The sequence below is a fragment of the Triticum urartu genome, chromosome 5A (genome assembly GCF_056163025.1).
Source record: "Triticum urartu cultivar PI428250 chromosome 5A, HENAU_Tu73, whole genome shotgun sequence".
NCBI lineage: Eukaryota > Viridiplantae > Streptophyta > Magnoliopsida > Poales > Poaceae > Triticum > Triticum urartu.
The window spans coordinates 641,263,454-641,287,877 of NC_141877.1; the positions used below are offsets into that span (position 1 = coordinate 641,263,454).

Sequence of the window (24,424 nt, forward strand, 5' to 3'; positions counted from 1 at the left end):
CTACATTTTAAAACACTTACCTCGAAGCCTGTTAGAAGGCTGGCACAGGCTTCAGTCAAACCGCTCTTGGCGGACTGAACCTTCTGGATCACCGCACTCATGATAGTGCGGTGCTCCTTGTCAATGGAAGCGCTGTAAAGCACTTCCAGCAGATTGTCCGGCGCCTCTGGATGGACAGAGGTCACCGGCACAGGCGTCTTGCCCCTCTTAGAAGGAGGCCGCCTGCCCTAGCCCGGAACCGCTGGAGGGTCCGGTGTGGTGTTCGGCTAAGGGCCGAACTCGGAGCTCTCAGGGGCCCCGTCCCCTCGGCTCCCGGAGTCCGGAAGGTCGCCTTGAGGCGCCTCCGGGGCTGTCTCCCCTCGATCCGGTGCCTCTTGAGATAACACCTCGACGTCGTCGGCAGGATGAGGGGAGGTGGCGGCCGGGACTGGATCACTATCCATGTCCGACAAGCCCAAGGAGCCGTCCGATGATACATCGATGCTGGCTCGTGGCGGCCTGCATAATTGCGTTTGGCGTTAGAGAAAGCAGTGCGACAAAGGAATCCTATGAGTTACTTTGGTATCCGAATACTTACGATCTCCCGGGGGCTTGACCCTGGGAAACCACTCGTCTTCGCCTTCGCCGGCGGCGGTGGAACCGTCCGGAAGGAGAGTCCTTCCCTTCTTGGACCCTCCGGCCTTCCCGGTTGGGGCGGCCTTCCTTTTCTTGTCTCCCTCAGTCGGTGGGGGAGCATCTTCTTCTTCTTCTTCCTCGTCTTCGGGGGAAGAGTGTGCCGCAGAGTCATCAGACGGTGAGTCCGACGACGCCTGGCGTCGGGAAGTCTTTCAGGTTCCCTTGGCCTTCTTGGTCTTCTCCGGCACCGTATAAGGGGCCGGAGTCAACATCTTCGCCAGAAGAGCATCTGTGGGGCCTTCGGGCAAAGGAGCCGAACAATCGATCTGTCCGGCCATCTTCTGCCAGTCTTGTCAAAGAACGGGAGTTTAGATCCCGCATGTAGTCAATCTATATAAAAAATAAGTATCCTGTGAAAGGTAAAGTAGCTTACCGCACTGGCTTGGCGCTTCGCGCTGAATCCGCGATCCTCAGTAATGGGGGGGGGCCTCGGCACTTTTGAATAGCACCCTCCAGGCGTCTTCATGAGTCGTGTCGAAGAGCCTGTTCAGAGTTCGGTGCTGCACGGGATTGAAGTCCCACAAGTTGAACTCCCGTTGTTGCCACGGGAGTATCCGGCGGATGAGCATACTTGGACTATGTTGACAAGCTTGAGCTTCTTGTCCACCATGTTTTGAATACATGTTTGGAGTCCGGTCAGCTCTTTCGAACTACCCCAGGACAGGCCCTTCTGTTTCCAGGAGGTGAGCCGCGTGGGGATGCCAGATCGGAACTCGGGGGCCGCTGCCCATGCAGGGTCGCGCGGCTCAGTGATATAGAACCACCCCGATTGCCACCCCTTTATGGTTTCCACAAAGGAGCCCTCGAGCCATGTTACGTTGGGCATCTTGCTCACCATGGCGCCTCCGCACTCCGCCTGGCGGCCGCCCACCACCTTCGGCTTGACATTGAAGGTCTTCAGCCATAAGCCGAAGTGGGGCTTGATGCGGAGGAAGGCCTCGCACACGACGATAAACGCCAAGATGTTGAGGATGAAGTTCAGGGCCAGATCGTGGAAATCCAGGCCGTAATAAAACATGAGCCCCCGGACGAAGGGATGGAGAGGGAATCCCAGTCCGCGGAGGAAATGGGTAAGGAATACTACCCTCTCATGGGGCCTGGGGTGGGGATGAGCTGGCCCTCATCTGGGAGCCGGTGCGCGATGTCGTCGGGCAGGTATCTGGCTCCCCTCAGTTTCTTGATGTCTCCCTCTGTGACGGAGGAGACCATCCACCTGCCTCCCACTCCGGACATGATTGGAGAAGGTCGAGGTGGGAAGTGCGGACTTGGGCGCTAGAGCTCGAGTGTGCGAAAATGGATGGGCAAGGGAGGAAGAAGGCGTGGATAGAAAGGTGAATCCTTATCCCTTTATATGGGCGGATGAAACTAAGCGTCCCCACTTGCCTGGTAAAACTCGCTTATCCCCCAAGCGCCGCAAGTGATGGCGTGGTTGGGTTACCCATGCCCGTATTGATGAGAATCCCGTAATAAGGGGACACGATCTCTGCTTTGACAAGACGTGTCGAAAAACTGCATCGCGTTATGTGCGGGGCTGGTTAAAAGAAACGGTTCGAATAATCACCGGGCCATGACGCAATGTTATGCTGCCAAAACAAGCCAGCAAATTAGATCTGCGAAGATATTATTCTCTCTACGGTGGAATGTGGAACTTATTTTGCAGGGTCGGACACTATCCTCGTATTCAAATTCTTCTGTGATGTATTCGAAGAAGGAACCCGCCTTGCAATGCCGAAGAGAATACTGCGCGCTGGACTCATCGTCATTGAAGCCTGGTTCAGGGGCTACTGAGGGAGTCCTGGATTAGGGGGTCTCCGGACAGCCGGACTATCTCCATTGGCCGCACTATTAGACTATGAAGATACAAGATTGAAGACTTCGTCTCGTGTCCGGATGGGACTCTACTTGGCGTGGAAGGCAAGCTAGGCAATACGGATATGGATATCTCCTCCTTTGTAACCGACCTTGTGTAACCCTAACCCTCTCTGGTGTCTATATAAACCGAAGGGTTTTAATCCGTAGGACAACAACCATAACATACAATCATACCATAGGCTAGCTTCTAGGGTTTAGCCTCTCTGATCTTGTGGTAGATCTACTCTTGTACTACCCATATCATCAATATCAATCAAGCAGGACGTAGGGTTTTACCTCCATCAAGAGGGCCCGAACCTGGGTAAAACATCATGTCCCCTGCCTCCTGTTACCATCCGGCCTAGACGCACAGTTCGGGACCCCCTACCCGAGATCTGCTGGTTTTGATACTGACACTATGCATAGGGGTTGGCACACGTTTTCGTCGTGATTCTCCGGTAGAACTTTGGGGCACTCTTTGAGGTTCTATGTGTTGGTTTGAATAGATGAATTGAGATTGTGTGATGCATATCGTATAATCATGCCCACGGATACTTGATGTGACATTGGAGTATCTAGGTGACATTAGGGTTTTGGTTGATTTGTGTCTTAAGGTGTTATTCTAGTACGAACTCTAGGGCTGTTTGTGACACTTATAGGAATAGCCCAACGGATTGATTGGAAAGAATAACTTTGAGGTGGTTTCGTACCCTACCATAATCTCTTCGTTCGTTCTCCGCTATTAGTGACTTTGGATTGACTCTTTGTTGCATGTTGAGGGATAGTTATGTGATCCAATTATGTTAGTATTGTTGAGCGAACTTACACTAGCGAAAGTATGAACCCTAGGCCTTGTTTCCTAGCATTGCAATACCGTTTACGCTCACTTTTATCATTCGTTACCTTGCTTTTTTATATATTTTCAGATTACAAAAACTATTATCTACCATCCATATAACACTTGTATCACCATCTCTTCACCGAACTAGTGCACCTATACAATTTACCATTGTATTGGGTGTGTTGGGGACACAAGAGACTCTTAGTTATTTGGTTGCAGGGTTGCTTGAGAGAGACCATCTTCATCCTACGCCTCCTACGGATTGATAAACCTTAGGTCATCCACTTGAGGGAAATTTGCTACTGTCCTACAAACCTCTGTACTTGGAGTCCCAACAACGTCTACAAGAAGAAGGTTGTGTAGTAGACATCAAGCTCATTTTTGGCGCCATTGCCGGGGAGGTTAGCGCTTGAAGGTATGTCTTTAGATCTTGCAATCGAGTCTTTTAGTTTCTTGTTTTATCACTAGTTTAGTTTATAAAAGAAAAATATAAAAAATGGAATTGAGTTTGTCTCATGCGCTTCACCTTTTTAATATCTTTCGTGAGTATGATGGAAAGGATAATTGTGCTCAAGTGCTAGAAGAAGAAATCTATAAAATGTTTTGCACTAAATATTTGAATGATGAGCATGATTGCAATGTTGTTAGTATGAATTCCTTGAATATCCATGATGCTAATGATATGCAAAGCCACAAGCTTGGGGAAGCTATGTTTGATGAAGATGATATTTTTTGTCCCCCAAGTTTTGATGAGCAAATTTATTATGATGAAAGCATGCCTCCTATATATGATGATTATTGTGATGGCACGTATGCTTTAAAGAATAATGATAACCATGAAACTTGTCATCTTGATCTTAATTTGCAATCACATGATAGTTATTTTGTTGAGTTTGCTCCCACTATTCCGAATGAGAAGAATTTTGCTTGTGTGCAGAGTAGTAAATTTTCTATGCTTGTAGATCATGAAAAGAATGCTTTAGGTGCTGGTTATATTGTTGAATTAATTCATGATGCTACTGAAAATTATTACAAGGGAGGAATATATGCTTGTAGGAATTGCAATAATATCAAGTTTCCTCTCTATGTGCTTAAAATTTTGAAGTTATGCCTGTTTTGCCCTCCTATGCTAGTTGATTATTGTTCCCACAAGTTGTTTTCTCACAAAATCTCTATGCATAGGAAGTATGTTAGACTTAAATGTGCTAGTCATATTCTTCATGATGCTCTCTTTATGTTTCAACTCTTATCCTTTATGTGAGCATCATTGAAATCATCATGCCTAGCTAGGGGCGTTAAACGATAGCGCTTGTTGGGAGGCAACCCAATTTTATTTTTGTTCCTTGATTTTTGATCCTGTTTAGTAATAAATAATTCATATATCCTCTGATTATATGTGGTTTTATGCTTTTAATTAGTGTTTGTGCCAAGTAGAACCATTGGGAAGACTTTGGGAAAGTCTTGTTGATCATGCTGTCAAAAATAGAAACTTTAGCGCTCACGAGAATTGCTGCCATTTTTATTTGGAGAGTGATATTTAGTTAATTCGTTTTGAAGATGATTAATAGATAAATTACTAAGGTCCAGCAATTTATTTGATAATTTTATGAGTTCCAAAAGTATACGTTTGATCCAGATTACTACAGACTGTTCTGTTTTTGACAGATTCTATTTTTCATGTGTTGTTTACTTATTTTGATGAATCTATGGCTAGTAAAATAGTTTATAAACCATAGATTAGTTGGAATACAGTAGGTTTAACACCAATATAAATAAATAATGAGTTCATTACAGTACCTTGAAGTGGTCTTTTGTTTTCTTTCGCTAACGGAGCTCATGAGATTTTCTACTTTAAGTTTTGTGTTGTTGAAGTTTTCAAGTTTTGGGTAAAGATTCGATGGACTATGGAATAAGGAGTGGCAAGAGCCTAAGCCTTGGGATTACCAAGGCACCCCAAGGTAATATTCAAGGACAACCAAGAGCCTAAGCTTGGGGATGCCCCGGAAGGCATCCCCTCTTTCGTCTTCGTTCATCGGTAACTTTACTTGGAGCTATATTTTTATTCGCCACATGATATGTGTTTTTCTTGGAGCATCAATTTATTTTGTTAGGATTTTCTTGCTGTTATTTAGAATAATGTTTTGCATCTTTTATTTCAATAAAAGTGGCATTGATTGCCTTTACTATGCCTATGTTACAAGTATACATGTTGCTGTTTGAAAACAGAAAGTTTACCGCTGTTGCAATAACTCCCTAGAAAATTCAGAATGTGATAAAGTGTTGAAACCTTTTGCATATTAAGCTCTGATAAATTTACTACAGTGGGAATTTTCTTTCATAATTTTTGGAGCTAGGAAATTATGGATGTTGCTGCATTCTTTACAGACTGTCCTGTTTAGGCAGATTGCTGTTATGTTTGCATATGTTTGCTTCTTTAATGATTCTATTTGAGGATAGGACTATTAAATATGCAGAGGCATTTAGTATGCAATGTTAAATAATAATTTTAGTGATTTTCTACAGTAGAGTATGATAAGGTTTTGGCAATGGTTTATACTAACTTATCTCATGAGTCCTTGTTGAGTTTTGTTTGGATGAAGCTTTTGAGATTTAGGGAGACCTTGATATGAGAGGAATTAAGGAGACACAAAAGCTCAAGCTTGGGGATGCCCAAGGCACCCCAAGATAATATCTCAAGAATTCTCTAGCATCTAAGGTTGGGGATGCCCTGGTTGGCATCCCACCTTTCTTCTTCAACAACTATCGGTTAGTTTCGGTTGATCCTAAGTTTTTGCTTCTTCACATGATGTTTGCTGTTCTTAGAATGTCATTTTATTTTGCTTTGCTTTATGTTTGAATAGAATACCAAGGTCTGAAATTATTAAATGTTAGAGAGTCTTCACATAGTTGCATAATTATTCGACTACTCATTGATCTTCACTTACATCTCTCGGAGTAGTTTGTCATTTGCTCTAGTACTTCACTTATATCTTTTAGAGCATGGTGGTAGTTTTATTTTTAAGAAATAGATGAACTCTCATGCTTCACTTAGATTATTTTGAGAGTCTTAAATAGCATGGTAATTTGCTTAAAATCCTAATATGCTAGGTATTCAAGAATAATAAAATTCTCTTATGAGTGTGTTGAATACTATGAGAAGTTTGATACTTGATAATTGTTTTGAGATATAGAGATGGTGATATTAGAGTCATGCTAGTTGAGTAGTTGTGAATTTGATAAATACTTGTGTTGAAGTTTGTGATTCCCGTAGCATGCACGTATGGTGAACCGTTATGTGATGAAGTTGGAGCATGATTTATTTATTGATTGTCTTCCTTATGAGTGGCGGTCGGGGACGAGCGATGGTCTTTTCCTACCAATCTATACCCCTAGGAGCATGCGCGTAATACTTTGCTTTGATAACTTGTAGATTTTTGCAATAAGTATGTGAGTTCTTTATGACTAATGTTGAGTCCATGGATTATACGCACTCTCACCCTTCCACCATTGCTAGCCTCTCTAGTACCGCGCAACTTTCGCTGGTACCATAAACCCACCATATACCTTCTCAAAACAGCCACCATACCTACATATTATGGCATTTCCATAGCTATTACGAGATATATTGCCATGCAACTTTCCACCATTCCCTTTATTATGACACACTCCATCATCATCATATTGCTTAGCATGATCATGTAGTTGACATCGTATTTGTGGCAAAGCCACCATTCATAATTCTTTCATACATGACACACTACAACAAACACCCCCCTATACCAACGCATTTGTACCAACGATATCACAGGATGTGTTGTTTATCCCACCTCCCGCACTTAGAGCTAACCTCCTCGTCCCTAAAAAACCTCCCTGTACCCACACCTCATCCACCCAAATCACGCAGCCAAAATGTCTATCCGCCATCTCTCCCCCTGAATCCCCTCTCTCTCACATGTGACTTCCATGGCCAGCCGCCGCACCTTTGATTCTAGATAGATCCGGCGCTGTCCCGCGCCGTCCCACGTAGGCCAGGCTCCCCCTCAATTGTCTCTTCCTATATTCTTCTGCGGCGACGTCGTCTGTGCCACTGCACACATCCCCGCGGTAACCCTAGCCGCCACGGATCGCCGGCGCAGCTCGCCCGCCTCTGTCTTGGAGGCCACTACCCCGCGTCGCTACTGCTGGCTCGGACACGGGTCTGAAACAAGCTATTGTGTCGGGTGCTGCTCCTTCTCTCGGTGGTGGCCTGCAGTGGAGACAGGCCCGAGGTTAGGGGAGCCGGGGGTGTAGCCGGTCGTGTTCCTCGAGACCTCGACTATCAATTGGATCCCTCCAGTGCGGGTGGTTCTTGCGGCTCGCAAAGCCTTCAGTGGCGATGGTACACTTTTGGATTTATTTTGTTGCCCGGCGTAGTCTTGCTTTGGTGGCCCTGCGTCCGTTTGCTTGCAGCTGCGTGCGTGCTTGGCTGTTGTGCATGTGTCTATGTGGTGTAAGCGTTCTGATAGAAAGTGCAGCCCTTGGTGACGCTGATTGTTTGCTACCACAGCAAGTTGCTATTACTGCTGCCTCTGGTTGCTATTGCTACTGGTGCTGATTTTGCTGCTACTTAGTACCTATACAGTAGATAAAAGATGATATGCATTCCCAAATAAAAATATAGATAATCTGTATGTTCTAAAATTCTTGCAAACTGAACCAACTACTTGTCATCTCTTCTCTAATCTCTTCCCTTGATCAGATTCTCTTTTATGCTCTCCATTGCAAATATTACTCAATAATTTGTTGACTGAAGTGTATTACTCAATATGTACAATGCGTATAGTAATAATCTCTGCTCTTGATTTTTCCCATGCAATTTTTGCCTGCCAAGATGTCAGCTAATAGTCAGTCAGTCTCTAAACACTTGTAGTAACCGTGATGTTGGTATCAAACTGTCCTACAGGTCAGGTTTTGAATTGTTGACAATAGATGCACAACAGATAAGACTGTGTAAGGGATTAACTTGCTTTAATGGCGTGCAGCTTCAGGGGCGGATGGAAGGAAATGTACAGCTTAATTATGACAAGGTCGCAAAAAGTGGGGTAACCCATTCGCTTACTTGGTAAACTCTCTCTCCTGGTTCAGGCCACTATAAGGTGTCCATTTCTTTATCTTCTCCTAGCATTCTTATTTATTCCATATCCTTAATTTTTACACTAACTGGTCCAATGAATCTTTGTTAGTTAATTGTGCCAATATATGTCTATGTTTTCCGGTCTTAATTTTTGTCCAGGCCCATATTTTGTAGAGTCATATAGGTATCGATATTCAGTTATTAAATGACATGACAAACAATACGTGATTAGGGAGCCGAGCTATGACCAAAGATAAAATTCTCCGGGTTAAATGAAAAGTCACATTGGCAGTAAAGGCACATGGGTCGTGTTTCTTAGTTTTGAGAAAAAAACGTTCATCCATTACTCAGCTTTACTTTTATTCGGATAGTTCAGCCATTACATAGGTCACCCCTCATGCATTTTCATAAATATGTATTTAGCTCTAGTGCTTGGTATGGTCCTCAAGAATTAAATAGTGCCACATTAAATTATTTTTAATTTTGTGTAAACTCCCTGGATCCTACCTTCTCTAGATATAAATTCGCAGGAGCCCAAATCTAATGATTTGTTTCTTTTCATGTTGTTTCTTCTACTGGTTCTGAGAATTTTATTTTTGAATTGAGAAATTTCAATGTGACAATGTAGTTCTCAGGTATCTACAAAGTTTTCTGTGATGTAGATTAGTTAATGATTTTTGGGCTATTGGCATTCAGTTTTTTTCCTAATACATCATACCAAGCATGAGCTGTACGTAAGTAATGGTGACACAAAACTAACTAAGGCTAAGACGTTTATGTGGTTCCTTAGTACAATGTATAGTATGTATGTTTTTAAACTTCACTTGGAATTTATGCCTAAATAGTATTATGATTTTTCTTTGTAGGTTGAGAATTTCAATACTAGATGATTAATTGGATCCTTGGAGAACGTATGATGATTCTTGGTACTTGGAGGAGAAACAAGACAGTTCTATGAATGTTTAGAAATTTCATTTTTTTCTAAGAAAGTATTGTACTCGTAGTTGATGATACTTGCATTGTAATAACAGATTGTTTCGTTGAATCAATATATGACTTCCATTTCTACTCTATCGAATCTTACTAAAGTTATACCTTGTACTGCCATTCTACTAAAGGTATACATGTACTGCCATTCACACTAAGTAGTGTTTTAAACAATCATATATGGAGGTTATTCTATTATGCAAGCACCAGTGCATAGAACAATAGTGTTATAAACGACTATATATGGAGGTTATTCTATTTTGCAAGCACCAATGCATAGAAGCGTTGCATGGATTTGTTGTTGCCTTGCAACACATTATTCTCCAGATTACCAACGGATCTATATACATTGTTGCAGACCCTTGCAACGCCACCAACGGCAACGCATATGAATTCGTTGGTGTAGACCTTAGCAACGCTTATACGAACAAACGACAAAGCATCTATACGTTGCTGAAGGGGGGTTCCTGTTGTAGTGACACTCATGAGTCATTGCACATCCCAGTACACCGCCAGAGGCATTCATATAGAGTCATATCTTGTTCTAAGTATCGAGTTGTAATTCTTGAGTTGTAAGTAAATAAAAGTGTGATGATCATCATTATTAGAGCATTGTCCCAGTGAGGAAAGGATGATGGAGACTATGATTCCCCCACAAGTCGGGATGAGACTCCGGACGAAAAATAAATAAAAGAGGCCAAAGAAGCCCAAATAAAAAAGGAAGAAAAGAGGCCATAAAAAAGAGAAAAGGCCCAAATAAAAAATAAAAAAATGAGAGAAAAAGAGAGAAGGGACAATGCTACTATCCTTTTACCACACTTGTGCTTCAAAGTAGCACCATGATCTTCATGATAGAGAGTCTCCTATGTTGTCACTTTCATATACTAGTGGGAATCTTTCATTATAGAACTTGGCTTGTATATTCCAATGATGGGCTTCCTCAAAATGCCCTAGGTCTTCGTGAGCAAGCGAGTTGGATGCACACCCACTAGTTTCTTTTGTTGAGCTTTCATACATTTATAGCTCTAGTGCATCCGTTGCATGGCAATCCCTACTCACTCACATTGATATCTATTGATGGGCATCTCCATAGCCTGTTGATACGCCTAGTTGATGTGAGACTATCTTCTCCTTTTTGTCTTCTCCACAACCACCATTCTATTCCACCTATAGTGCTATGTCCATGGCTCACGCTCATGTATTGCGTGAAGATTGAAAAAGTTTGAGAACATCAAAAGTATGAAACAATTGCTTGGCTTGTCATCGGGGTTGTGCATGATTTAAATATGTTGTGTGGTGAAGATAGAGCATAGCCAGACTATATGATTTTGTAGGGATAACTTTCTTTGGCCATGTTATTTTGAGAAGACATGATTGCTTAGTTAGCATGCTTGAAGTATTATTATTTTTATGTCAAAATGAACTTTTGTCTTGAATCTTTCGGATCTGAATATTCATATCACAAGTAGAAAGAATTACATTCAAATTATTCCAACTAGCATTCCACATCAAAAATTATCTTTTTTATCATTTACCTACTCGAGGACGAGCAGGAATTAAGCTTGGGGATGCTTGATACGTCTCCAACGTATCTATAATTTTTGATTGCTCCATGCTATATTATCTACTATTTTGGGCAATATTGGGCTTTATTATCCAATTTTATATTACTTTTGGGACTAACCTATTAACCGGAGGCCCAGCCCAGATTTGCTGTTTTATGCCTATTTTAGTGTTTCGGAGAAAAGGAATATCAAACGGAGTCAAAACGGAACGAAATCAACTGGAGAAGTTATTTTTGGAAGGAAAGCAACCCTGGGAACTTGGAGTGCACGTCAGGGGAGACACGGGCTGCCCACGAGGGTGGGGGGCGCGCCCACCCCCCTAGGGCGCGCCCCCTGCCTCGTGGGGCCCCCGTGGCTCCTCCAACGTACTTCCTGCACCCATATATATCGTCGTACCCTAAAACTTCCAGAACAGAGATTAGATCGGGAGTTCCGCCGCCAGAAGCCTCCGTAGCCACCAAAAACCAATCTAGACCCGTTCTGGCACCCTGCCGGAGGGGGCAATCCCTCTCCGGTGGCCATCTTCATCATCCCGTTGCTCTCCATGATGAGGAGGGAGTAGTTCTCCCTCGAGGCTGAGGGTATGTACCAGTAGCTATGTGTTTGATCTCTCTCTCTCGTGTTCTTGATTTGGCACGATCTTGATGTATCGCGAGCTTTGCTATTATAGTTGGATCTTATGTTTCTCCTCCCCCTCTACTCTCTTGTAATGAATTGAGTTTTCCCCTTGAAGTTATCTTATCGGATTGAGTCTTTAAAGATTTGAGAACACTTGATGTATGTCTTGTCGTGTGTATCTGTGGTGACAATGGGATATCACGTGATTCACTTGATGTATGTTTTGGTGATCAACTTGTGGGTTCCACCCATGAACCTATGCATAGGGGTTGGCACATGTTTTCGTCGTGATTCTCCGGTAGAACTTTGGGGCACTCTTTGAGGTTCTATGTGTTGGTTTGAATAGATGACTTGAGATTGTGTGATGCATATCATATAATCATGCCCACGGATACTTGAGGTAACATTGGAGTATCTAGGTGACATTAGGGTTTTGGTTGATTTGTGTCTTAAGGTGTTATTCTAGTACGAACTCTAGGGCTGTTTGTGACACTTATAGGAATAGCCCAATGGATTGATTGGAAAGAATAACTTTGAGGTGGTTTCGTACCCTACCATAATCTCTTCGTTCGTTCTCCGCTATTAGTGACTTTGGAGTGACTCTTTGTTGCATGTTGAGGGATAGTTATGTGATCCAATTATGTTAGTATTGTTGAGGGAACTTACACTAGCGAAAGTATGAACCCTAGGCCTTGTTTCCTAGCATTGCAATACCGTTTACGCTCACTTTTATCATTCGTTACCATGCTGTTTTTATATTTTCAAATTACAAAAACTATTATCTACCATCCATATACCACTTGTATCACCATCTCTTCGCCGAACTAGTGCACCGATACAATTTACCATTGTATTGGGTGTGTTGGGGACACAAGAGACTCTTTGTTATTTGGTTGCAGGGTTGCTTGAGAGAGACCATCTTCATCCTACGCCTCCTACGGATTGATAAACCTTAGGTCATCCACTTGAGGGAAATTTGCTACTGTCCTACAAACCTCTGCACTTGGAGGCCCAACAACGTCTACAAGAAGAAGGTTGTGTAGTAGACATCAGCTGGTCCCCCACTTTTTGTGTTCTCCCTTGTCCATCTTATTCTTCATGCCTTTGTAGGATGGGTGGATGACGCCGCCTGCAACATCGGCCAAGGAGTCGAAGTATTTGCTGGTGTGTGGATCTTTCCACTTGCGCTGCATGTCGATGAAGTTGTTGGGGTTGATCTCCAAACGAGACCTGTTCAGCATCCGCTTGTTGCCTCTAATGCTGAAACCAACAAACGTGTACAATTTCTCCTCCTGCAGGAACTGTTTGAGGCGCTTGGGCCTGCAACGGGGGAGACACACATTGAAGGTTAGTGTTCTTTTTTGAATATTTAATTCTTCTGTTTTTTGTTTTTGAAAGTGATAATCCATGAGGTAGATGCTTATATAGTATAAGTCATGGATGAATGTAGTCCAAAAACTAGTACGCAAAGTCCTGAAATTAAATTCAACTACACCATGTTATTTTTCTTTTTTGCTGTCTTGAGTGCTTCACCAAATGCTTCGCCAAATTCAAGAATCATTTTAACAGATTCAATGATATATGTATTGCTTGATTCAAGTTTAGTTTTCTTTTTTGGTTGAATAAAATACCTATACCAGTGCTTGATACATCTTTGTGCATCAATTCTATATGAAGTTCAGGAATTAATTTGAGAAACATGTGCATCAAGATATGGACCTATACCACTTCACCAAACATCTTTTAATACATCAATTCTATATAACTATACTAGTGCATCAAGATCAGAATCTATGCTAGCACATCATTTTCAGAAATTAATTTGGTGCATCAAGTTCAGAATTCTATAAACATTTTTTCAGATGCTAATCTGGTGAAACAATCCACTTCACAGTTTCAGAATTGCATGTAAGTTGAGAAACATGTACTCGTGCATACACTTCACAAAGTATAGTAGTTCATCTAGTTGGGAAACTAGTTTAATGAAGTTTCTAGTGAGTAGTACTAGTACAACAGATGAATGAACAGTAGTATGGGTTACCATTTTGTGGCTGCTGCGATGTGGTAAACCAAGCAGAGTTCCTCGACGCACAACTGCAAGACTGCCGCCATCTGTGGAGGTTCATCATCCCTGGTGAACTCCACATCAACTCCGATGAAGCTCGGATACAAGCCGCCGCCCTTCATCCTGAGCCTACTCATCACCTCGCCGGCCTTGTCTGGTTCGCTGGTGCAGACGATCTCCAGTGTCTCTTTGCCGTGGAGCTCAACCCCTGTGAGGGTTCTCGTGTACTCGCGCTTCTCACCGGGGACGTGAACGTCGATGAGGTCGCTGCTCTTGTCCGACGGCTCGCCATGATGACTCTTGGCGGATGGTTCGTCCGCCATCGCCTTCCTGCGGCGACTGTGGGCTTGGGAGAGAGAAGTTTGTGTTTTGTGTGCAGTGGAGATTGAAGTGGCAATGGTGGTTTCTGGGAATGAGGCAGAGATGGAAGACAATGGGGTATTTTGCAGTGCGTCGACGAGGATGTGTGGGAGGCGGTTCGTCGGGGGCGTGGGTGTGGTGGTCGTGGGGGTGCCCGTTTGCAGTCCCTTATGGCAACCGCTCAGTGGGTGGCGCGGGTGGTGGCCTTGAAGAAGCAACCGTCCAATTCAAATGGTTTTACTGTTGCACTGACTTGTCTTATCAAGCTGTACTTATGACCTGCTAAATCCCACTTGCACGTCTCAGGGGTGGTGATGACGGCATTTTGGACTGTTTAGGTGACGTATGCTTTGTGATGTTTTTCCCTAAGGATGTTAAGTATTTGTTTTTCCACTGAAGTTTTATAGACTAGTTTATCTGAAGACATTTTTTAGTGCCCCGGGAGTTGTTGCTCAAAACTGGTACTTATTTTATTTTCATCTGTACTTACCTAAGTTAAGCCTTTATAGTTTTTGTATTCTCATTTTAGTGCACTTATTGTTTACTGCTGTGTGAACTGAAATGTAATTTCATACAGCGTGCGGTTTTGAAATTTGGTGTCGTAGTGGTGTGAGTGGCCTGATTGATCCTGCTTTTTTAGTACTTATGTCATATGTATGATTGAACTGAGTTTTTTTTGTTTTTTTGGTGTCTTGTGGGGATTGAGATTATTTTATGACCAGACCGTTCGTTGAGGTGTGTACAAATTTTATATAAATTATAAATTTAGCAGAATTGACAAATAAATTCTATTTGAACTTCTTTTATTTTAGTAGTTGAACTTGTGGGATTTTATATAAATTAGAAATTTAGCATAATTGACAAATAAATTATATTTTGAACTTTTTGCATTTTAGTAGTTGAACTTGTCAGATTTAATGTAAATAAGAAATTTAGCATAATTGACAAACATTATATGTTTGAACTTTTTGCATTTTTAGTAGTTGAACTTGTTAGATTTTATGTAATAAGATATTTAGCATAATTGACAAATATTATATGTTTGAACTTTTTGCATTTTAGTAGTTGAACTTGAAAGTAATATTTAATTCGGTTTTTTAAATTATGTACATTTCACAGATAGGCTATTAAGTTCTCTTATTGTTAGAGGTTCATTGTAGTTTATATATTTTCAGTTTCAAACATTTTTCTTGTAGTTTATATTTTTTTTTTGCCTTGCGCTCTGGTTTGTTTAACTGGGCTTATTTGGTGTGGTGTTTGTAAACGATTCAGGCTATTGGGCCGTTTTCTGGCACATTTAGCTCGTCCGCGCGGCTGTGCAGTGCGGCGTGCGCATGAGCTCTGGGTTTAGTCCCACCTTGCTAGTCGAGGGGCCTCCGAACCTGTTTATAAGCGCAGCCGAGGCTCACTGGTCGAACTCCTCTGAATACTTACCTGAGCGCTTATACACGGCGCTCGCTCTCTCTTGACCTGTGGGCCCTGATCGGTTGGCCCTGCGTTGTGTGAATTACTAGGGATTCACCTATGGGCTCGAGTTCAAGTATCTAGCAGCGTCAGGGCCTGCGCCTGACCTTGGGCGGTCAGTTTTTTCTTTTTTTTGTTTGTTTGAATCTAGTACTTGACTCCAGCAGTAACTTGGACTGAAACTTTTTGTTCTAGTTCTTGTCAGTTTTGTGTAAGTGTAATTTTAAGATGTACTTGCGTTTAGATTAAGTTGTACTGATAGTCCATTCATAGTAGCGCTTATGTACTGATGCTTTTGTGTACACTTGATCGGACAGTACATACTTACTACAATAAAAAGTACATAGAAGCATCAGTACATAAGCGCTACTATGAATGGACTATCAGTACAACTTAATCTAAATGCAAGTACATCTTAAAATTACACTTACACAAAACTGACAAGAACTAGAACAAAAAGTTTCAGTCCAAGTTACTTCTGGAGTCAAGTACTAGATTCAAACAAACAAAAAAAGAAAAAACTGACAAGCACGACATAATCATACTGGTTCAACCCAACAAGAGCAAACTACTAATATGAAACAACAAGATAAAAGGCAAGCACAAGCGAAAGTAAAACGAAGGCAGGCTCTGATGTATCTTCATCCCGCATAGGGGCAATAGGGTTGGTCGTAGTAATTCTCAGCCTCCCGATATTTTGCAATTTCCGAACCATCTGTGATGTAGTCAATCATGCTCCATGCCTTGTACGTGGCGTATGCATCCACTCCTGCGTACTCAATGAGGTTGTCTGGCAGCGGGCTGGTCCCCCACAGTTTGTATTCTTCCTGCGTGTTGATGTTCTTCTTCATGCCTTTGTAGAATGGATGGATGACGCTGGCTGCAACATCAGTCAAGGAGTCGTACTCTTTTCCGGTGTATGGTACTCTCCACTTGCGCTGAATGTCGATGAACTTGTTGGGGTTGATCTCCAAACCAGACAACTTCAGCTTCTCTTTGTCACTTTGAATGCTGAAACCGGCAAATGTGAACAACTTCTTATGCTGCAGCAACTCGTTCAGGCGCTTGGGCCTGCAAGGGGAGAGACATTTTTGAAAATCAGCATTACTTTTGATGTTTGAATTATTCATTTTTGTTTTGTCTTACAAGCGATGAATCCATTTAAGTATATGTTTATGTAGCATAAATAATGGATGAATGTACTTCATAAACTAGTAAACAAAGTTCTAAAATTAAATTAAGTACACCATGTTATTCTTCTTTTTTGGATTATACATAGTTTCAGTCAATGTTGTATGTTCTGCTTTGGTACTAGTTTAGTTTACTTCTGTTGAATAGGATAACACATAAACAGTGCTTCACCAAGTCCTTAGTTTTTGTTCTTATGAGAATAGCATTAGACCAAATTCAGAAAATACTTCACTACATCAAGTTCGGAAACATCTTTTTAATATATTGAGTACATAAACTACACTATTGGATCAAGTTCAGAAACTAGACTAGTCAGTCAACTTCAGAAATTAATCTTCCGCAAGATTTTCCAAATAGTAATCCGATGCATCAGGTTCAAAAATACATTTTATAGTGTATCTACTTGAGAAAATGCAGTAGTGCATCCACTTTTCACAAGCCACACTAGTACATCTAGTTGGGAAACAAGTCTGATGAAATTTTCAGGATACAATACTAATAAAACAGATAAACCAAAACAGGGCAAATGAGTAGGATGGCTCACCATTTTGTGGCCGCTGCGATGTGGTACACCAAGCAGAGGTCGTCGACGCACAACTGCAGGACTGCTGCCATCTGGGCAGGTTCATCTCCGTTGGTGTAGTGCACACCAACGCCGACAATCCTACGAACCATGCCGCCAGCCTTCCTCCAAAGCCTGGAGATCACCTTGTCGGCCTTGTCTGGTTCGCTGGTGCAGACAATCTCCAGCGTCTCCTTGCCGTGGAGCTCAACCTCTATGAGGGTTTTGGTGTACTCGCGCTTCTCGCCGGGGACGTGAACGTCGATGAGGTTGTTGCTCTTGTCCGACGGCTCGTCTTGATGACGCTTGGTGGATGGTTCCTCCGCCATCGCCCTCCTCCGGCGGCTGTGGTCTTGTGAGAGAGAATTTTGTGGTTTGTGTGCAGGGGAGATGGAAGGGCAATGGTTGTTTGTGGGGATGATGGAGAGATGGAAGAGAATGGGGTTTTTTGCAGTACGTCGACGGGGATTTGTGGGAGGCAGTTCGTCGGGGGCATGGGTGTAGTGGCGTGGGGTCGCCGTTTGCAGTCAGTTGTGGCAACCGCTCAATGGGTGGCGCGGGTGGTGGCCTGGAAGAAGTAACCGTCCAAGTACAATGGTTTTTACTGCTGCACTTACTAGTCTTGTCAAGCTGTACTTATGACCTGCTAAATCCCACTTACACGTCTCAAGGGTGGTGATGACGGCATTTTACTGTCGCACTGATTTGTCTTGTCAAACTGTACTTATCGGCTGCTCATCCGACTTGCATATGTCAGGGTTGGTGATGATGGAGGTCTGTACTCCTCTACTGTGGTACTTGGACTGGTGATTGAAGTGTAATTGAACTTACCAAATACCAATGAGACTATGTGTGATGCTAATGTTTTTTAAAACATTTTTGTATTTTTTAAAGGATTGTTTATATCAAGATAATCTCTGAGTATTTTTTACAGATAAATTAGATTTTCATCAGTACATAATGTATTATATTCGCATTTTTGTTTGAGGTAATTATTTTTATGTATTGATGGTCTTTCTGAATTGGGACTAGCAGAAGCAGACATAGATTTGTTTTTTTCAAAACGATGTTTTTTAGGTGTTCACGGGTGTGTTTGTTTTACTCCGCCTTTGTACTGACGACTGGTCGACAGTAGTGTTTTTCATCAGTACAAATGTATTTTGTGACTGCATTCAAAAGGATTATCAAATGTTTTACGTAATAATGTGACTGCTCCAGCGGGCACAAATCACAAATTATATCAGTACTGATGTGTACTCTGTCTTTGTACTGACGACTCAGAACTATCAGTACTGATGTACTATAGGAGTTTAAATTTTCCTTGACATTTTTTTGCTGCTGAGTTACTGGTCGACAGTAGCATTTGCGTCAGGTAAATCCAGATAAGTTTTTTCAAATGTATTTCTGACTGCATTCAAAAGGATCATCAATTGGTTTACATAATAATGTCACTGGTTCAGTGGGCACAAATCACAAATTATATCTTAACTATAGTACTGATCGAGAAATCGACGATAAAGCTAAATAAGTTTTGGTAACGACAGTGTTTCTGAAATGTTTCCTCATTGTGTGCCGAGGCAACTGAGACCACTATGTATTGTTCGGTTGTTCAGCCTTGAGCTTCTCCTAATTGGCCCCGAATGTTGTGCCTTGCCGGCGCCCTTTCCTGGTTGAGCCTTGGCAACTTCATCGTCAGTTTCAGTTTCCTTGTCCCCGACAGTGTCATCTTCATTGTCTTCGTCTGATTGGTCGTCATTCTCGTCAAACTCTTCTTCTTCATCGTCTTCATTTGATTTTTTAGAACTCTACACCTTGCCCTGTGTTTGTTCAGCGCCAATGACCTCCTTGCCCACTTTGCACGTGCGGGCATTATGCCTGTCAGTTCCCCCACACTTGCGGCAAGTGTAGCTGTTACGTGTGTTGTCTCCATTGGTAGAAACCTGGGTGGCTCCAATCTGCTTGTGCTTGTTGGCAGTGCCATCTGTGCGGAGTGGGCATGTGCGGCAGTTATGGTTGCTCACGACGTTGCAGAATCTGCATGCCCTTATCCCGAGAGGTTTGCTGTCCGGGCCAAATTCCACACGCTTGATGGGGCATGGCGGCTTTTTGGCTGCTGCTTTCGCTGTCTGCGTCTTGCTCTTCCTCTCCTTTGTGTTTGAGAATATGGGTGGTTTAATCACTCTTTCCTGGTGCTGCTGGTAGGATGTGTTGTTGTCATGTCATTCGCCTACAGCACCATCAAGCTCATGATCTCGCATGTGAGCTTGTTGGTGATCTTGAGTGTGCACATGGGCAAGCTATGGTTGCTGCTGCTCCTCTTCCTCGTTGTCGAATGGGTCAACAGCTCCCATATGATTCATCTCAGATAACATTGTAGCAATATCCTTCTCAATGGCATCATTGTCGCCACACCTCCATTTTCAGCAGAATGCATGGCATCGAGTTCTTGTTCAAGTTTGTCCATGATGACCCGCGACCTCGCCATTTGCTCTTGGCTTCTCAAACTTTTTCTGTGCACCCTCATGTTGAGCGTCAGCAGTGAGCTTTCAATGCAGTATTGGGATGCCTTGTTTAACGCTACCGTCCTCAAGTCATTTCTGTCGAATGTTGGCTGGATGTTCAGGCGTTTGGTGTATCTCCTGAGGATATATTTCTCTGGAACGCTGGGATCCTTAATTGTCTACATCATGCACAGGACATGCACACAGAAAAGACCTGTATTTTGTTTTTTGGAAGAGGTGCATGTATTTTGTCATTTCATTCAAACAAAAACTTTGCAAATAAAGTAGTACAGTATGTAACATCTTTTTTTTGCAGTCCTCACCTGTGTGGTCCCATAGCCTGCACTCGCACTCATATGTTTCTCCCACAGGGTTTGCAACCAGCTGGAACGCATGCTGAGACCATGCAGACTGTTTTTGCGGGTTGTTGTAGCGCACGAGGTTCTTTGTGGGCTCTTCTGTCTCTGTCGTCGTGAAGAGTGTGCTCAGTTTTAGCCTTTTTCTGATCTCACTGTACACAGCTCGCGAGTAAACCTTTTCCATCTGGGTGTCAAACCCATAGAAGGTCAGTGTGTTTTGTTCCTTCTGCACATGCAAGAATGATGACTAATAAAGTTTTACTTTAGTAAGCATGTTTTTTGTCTCACGACAGGTGATAGAGCTATACCATGTTACCCATTGTCTCTTGGTTCTCTGTCTGCCTCCTGGTTTTGACGTAGGAGTTTACCTGGCTGACAAACTGGTGTAGGTTTTGTCTCTCACTTACAAAGTTCTTCTTGAGCACATAGTTCATGCTCTCACTTCGTTGTGTGGATGTCATTTTGGCGCAGAAAATTTCTTTGAAGTAGGATGATATCCATTTCTCACGCTCATTCCACATGGCCAGCATCATGGCATCATCATGGAGGTTGTACCTATCGATGAGTCCTTTCCAGGCATCCTCAAACTCAGTTGGCATGAGGGGCCAGTTGAGGATTGATGTGAATTCTTCTTTGAAGTCTTCGTGCAGGTAGTACAGGTATGCGAGGTGTTCCTTGTACTTCTTCATAATGTGCCAGCGGCACAGCTTGTGTACTGTGTTCTTGAAAACTTGTGGTATCGCCAAAGCCATTGCCGGGCACTGGTCTGGTAATGAGAAAAGAGATGTGGAGTGGTCATCATATGTTGGTGCATATATACAAATAGAACTGACACAAACATTTTTTAACGTGTTATTTTCCTTTTAGTTTTTTGGGGGAAGGGGGTGGTGGTGGTGGTTGGGGGTGGTTTTCGCGGTTGTACCTGTGAGGATGCATGTAGGAGCCTTCCCTATCATGCACCTTAAAAATGTCTTGAACAGCCATCTGAATGATTCTGCATCCTCATCTCTTATCAGGGCGAAACCAAAGAATGTAGTCTGGAAGTGGTTGTTAGTACCGACAAACACCCCAAGTGGCATATGGTACTTGTTGGTCTTATATGTGGTGTCAAATGTTACGCAGTCACCGAAGTCCTGATAGGCCCCTCGGCAGCTTGCATTCGCCCAGAATATGTTCTTAACTCTGTCAGACTCATCGAGTTGCATGTCACAGAAGAATTCCCTGTTTATAGCTTTCATCTCCCTAAAGAAGTTGACAGTCTTTAGGACATCGTCCACATCATCCATCCTTGAATTTTTTTTTCTTTCCTGGATATTAAAAGTGAACAGTCATTCAAAAATGCATGTTGAACTGGCGTCAGGTCATGCGTTGCGTAATATGTTTGTACTAACAGAGGAAAAAAGACATAGGCGGTTTATGGGAGGAGAACAAGTTTGTACTTACAGGTTAATCATGTCTTTGGCATTCATTTCGAGGAAGTAGCTACCAGGGTCATCACCGCCCAGTATGCTCATGATTTGCACGTGTTCAATGCCTTTGAACTGCAGGTACTTGACATACTCCAAGATTGTTTTGTCAAAGTTTTTGTGGGAGTGCAAGAAGACAAGCATTTGCGGAGTGAGCTGTAGCCTGTGGTTGTGTTCCCAGACTATCTCTTTTATGACAAGCGTTCCATCCTTTTCAATCTTCAGCCTCATTTTAGCACCGCAGTTAGTCCTGGATGTCGTTTTGTTCCGCTGTCTATTTGCTTCAGACACCTTCGAATGATACACAACATAGCACGTGCAATAAAGGTAGGTTCTGGTCTTAAACTTGGAGCCTTCCCTGATAGCAAAACCCGCATGCTTTGCATAGAGGTTGTAGAAGTTCTTTGCTTCTTCAAAAGTTTCAAAGCGCATCTCTAGCCTTGGCAGAACATAAGCTTCAATGTTAGGTGGCTGTTGGGGATATTACTACTGGAGGTAAACCGGCCTTATGTAGCCGGGTTGACTCTTTGAAGATTAGAAGCCCATGAAGATGTGAGGATAATGGCGCTTTAAGGAAGGCCCAAGGCCCAAAGGCGGGTTACAGCCTGTAAATGTAAACCGACCTAGTCATATAACTTGTATGGTAAGATAGGGAGAGTAGAGACCGAACCGGACACATTTATGATCCGGCTTCAGGACTCTGTAGCCCGGCGGGCGTCAACCTATGTATATAAAGGGACGATCCGGTCGCGGTTTAGGGACAGACAACAACAACTCGAGAGCCAGACAAAGCGGATTCGCTTCCTGGCCTTCGAAACCCTAGAAATACCAATAACAACTAGACGTAGGCTTTTACCTTCCTCGAAGGGGCCGAACTAGTATAAAACTCCCCGTGTCCCCTTGTCCGGTTTAACCCCTTAAGCTAACCCGTAGCGATGGCTCCACGACTAAGTCCTTTCACAAGGACATCTGCCGTGACAAACCGACAGTTGGCGCCCACCGTGGGGCTATCGCACGATGGTTTTGAGTTCTTGAAGGGCAGCTTTGATGGACTTAAGGGATACGTTGCGGGCCGGATGACGAAGAGTCGTCGCGGCAAGCTCTACATCGACAATGCAGGATGGGGTCCCAAGGCCGATTCAATCGAATACGGGTACCGGGTCCCCTTTGGTGGGATTCACATCTTCATCAGCAAGATCGGCGAACCGGCCCCCGAGCCAGACATCTGCACCGACATCATTGAAACGGCTCGGCGTGCAAGTTCTTCGCCGGTTCCGCCCGAGACAAGGCATGTCTTCGTGGGTGTCATCCATGGATCGAGGTACGAGGACGAACCGGTGTCCGATGGAGAGACCGTGGTTCGTTCTGACGACGAGTCTTCTGGAGAGACAGAATCACTTTACCAGTTGCGGGACGACCGGATTGATGGAGGATCCGAGGGCAACAGTATTCCGGATTCCCCAGATCTGCCAAACCGGGCCGCCATCTTCATGGCCGGCACACAATCAGCGCCTCATTCATCTACCGCCGCAGCAATGCTCTCTGGTTCAACTACGGCCACACCGGCAGGGGCAGGAAGCTCACCGCCACCTCCGGCCCAAGTCCTGTCTGATTTGTTTGACGCTTTGGCAACGTTGATGGCCGCAGAGGTGGATGCAGCAGCCAGGGATCAACACAATGTGGAGATTGCAAAGGTGAAAGATCAGATAGCCCAGGCTAAAGCAGATCTGGCAACATAGAATGCTAGGATGGTCGCAGAGCGGGCTGAATTGGAAGCACAGGCCTACCGGATTAGGCTGGATCAGAATGCTTCAGAGGAAGTCATGAGAAGAAGATACCGATCGCATCTCCCGTCGGTTTATGAGCCGCAGAATCTCTTCAACACGCCAGGAGCAGGAGCTGGTAACCAACCCAGATCAAACTGGGTGGACGCACCGGGAACAGGAGCGCCGGTTCAACCGCGCATGATGGACCCGCCTCACTAGAACAACGTTGTGCCACAGTATGTGCTGACGCCTCCTGGGCATTATTCCAACCCGTTGGACAACATCATGGCCGCTGCTTCACGCCTAGCGGTCCTCCCAACCGACGGCGAGTCACCAGTTGCAGTGGAAGCACGTCAGGCCAGGGATCTCCTTCAAACAGCACTAAATCAACAGCAGGCGTACTCACACAGTCGTGAGAGGATTCATTCCACTCCCCGTCCAAGCTGGAGCTACAGCAGACACGTGGAGGATGAACCAGCCGTATCCAGTAGTGCACGTCGCCGAAATTCACCACGAGGAAACAACCCGGCAGGGGGAGGCGCTAATGCGCAGGATGTTGTGGACCATGGCCGCGCACGACGGGAGGCCGAGTTGGCAGCTCGACACGCAGCACGACAACATACTCCGGTTCACCCTACGGCCTCGGTGTAGCTAGGTGTGGTGTTCAGTTCTTTAGGGGTGCCGTGTCTTACCCCCGCTTTGCGTAATGTGAGACTGCCCAAGGATTTCAAGGGACCTCGTAAAGTACCAAATTACACCGCAGATTTGCAACCAGAGGTGTGGGTGGAGAGCTATGAGATGGCAATGGAAATGTTAGATGTGGATGAGGCAGTGTGTGCTAAATATTTCACCATGATGTTGGAAGGAACAACTCGCACTTGGTTGAAGAGCTTACCAACCAATTCTGTCGGATCATGGGCTGAGTTAAAGCACCGGTTTATCCAGAACTTCAAAGATACTTGTAAGCAGCCGATGTCAATCGTGGATCTGGCCGCTTGTGTCAAAGAGGAAGGGGAGTCTACAACCCATTGGGTCAAGCG

At 43.8% G+C, this 24,424-nt stretch overlaps 3 protein-coding genes across 3 annotated transcripts; all 3 read right to left on the reverse strand.

The window, feature by feature from the left end:
• Window positions 1-12,699: 12,699 nt before the first annotated feature.
• Window positions 12,700-14,038, reverse strand: LOC147973667 (uncharacterized). The gene is made up of 2 exons (XM_087524747.1): window positions 13,692-14,038; window positions 12,700-12,970 (listed from the first exon to the last, which is right to left on the reverse strand). Exons 1-2 carry the CDS (start codon window positions 14,036-14,038, stop codon window positions 12,700-12,702), a joined length of 618 nt encoding a protein of 205 aa, XP_087380873.1.
• A 2,142-nt stretch (window positions 14,039-16,180) lies between these two features.
• On the reverse strand, window positions 16,181-17,621 carry LOC147973668 (uncharacterized). Its single transcript, XM_087524748.1, has 2 exons — window positions 17,275-17,621; window positions 16,181-16,610 (listed from the first exon to the last, which is right to left on the reverse strand). The coding sequence occupies exons 1-2, from the start codon at window positions 17,619-17,621 to the stop codon at window positions 16,181-16,183; spliced, it is 777 nt and encodes a 258-aa protein (XP_087380874.1).
• Window positions 17,622-19,097: 1,476 nt separating this feature from the next.
• Window positions 19,098-21,438, reverse strand: LOC147973669 (protein FAR1-RELATED SEQUENCE 5-like). Its single transcript, XM_087524749.1, has 5 exons — window positions 21,075-21,438; window positions 20,461-20,918; window positions 20,085-20,378; window positions 19,874-19,972; window positions 19,098-19,439 (listed from the first exon to the last, which is right to left on the reverse strand). The coding sequence occupies exons 1-5, from the start codon at window positions 21,436-21,438 to the stop codon at window positions 19,098-19,100; spliced, it is 1,557 nt and encodes a 518-aa protein (XP_087380875.1).
• Between the last annotated feature and the right edge of the window lie 2,986 nt (window positions 21,439-24,424).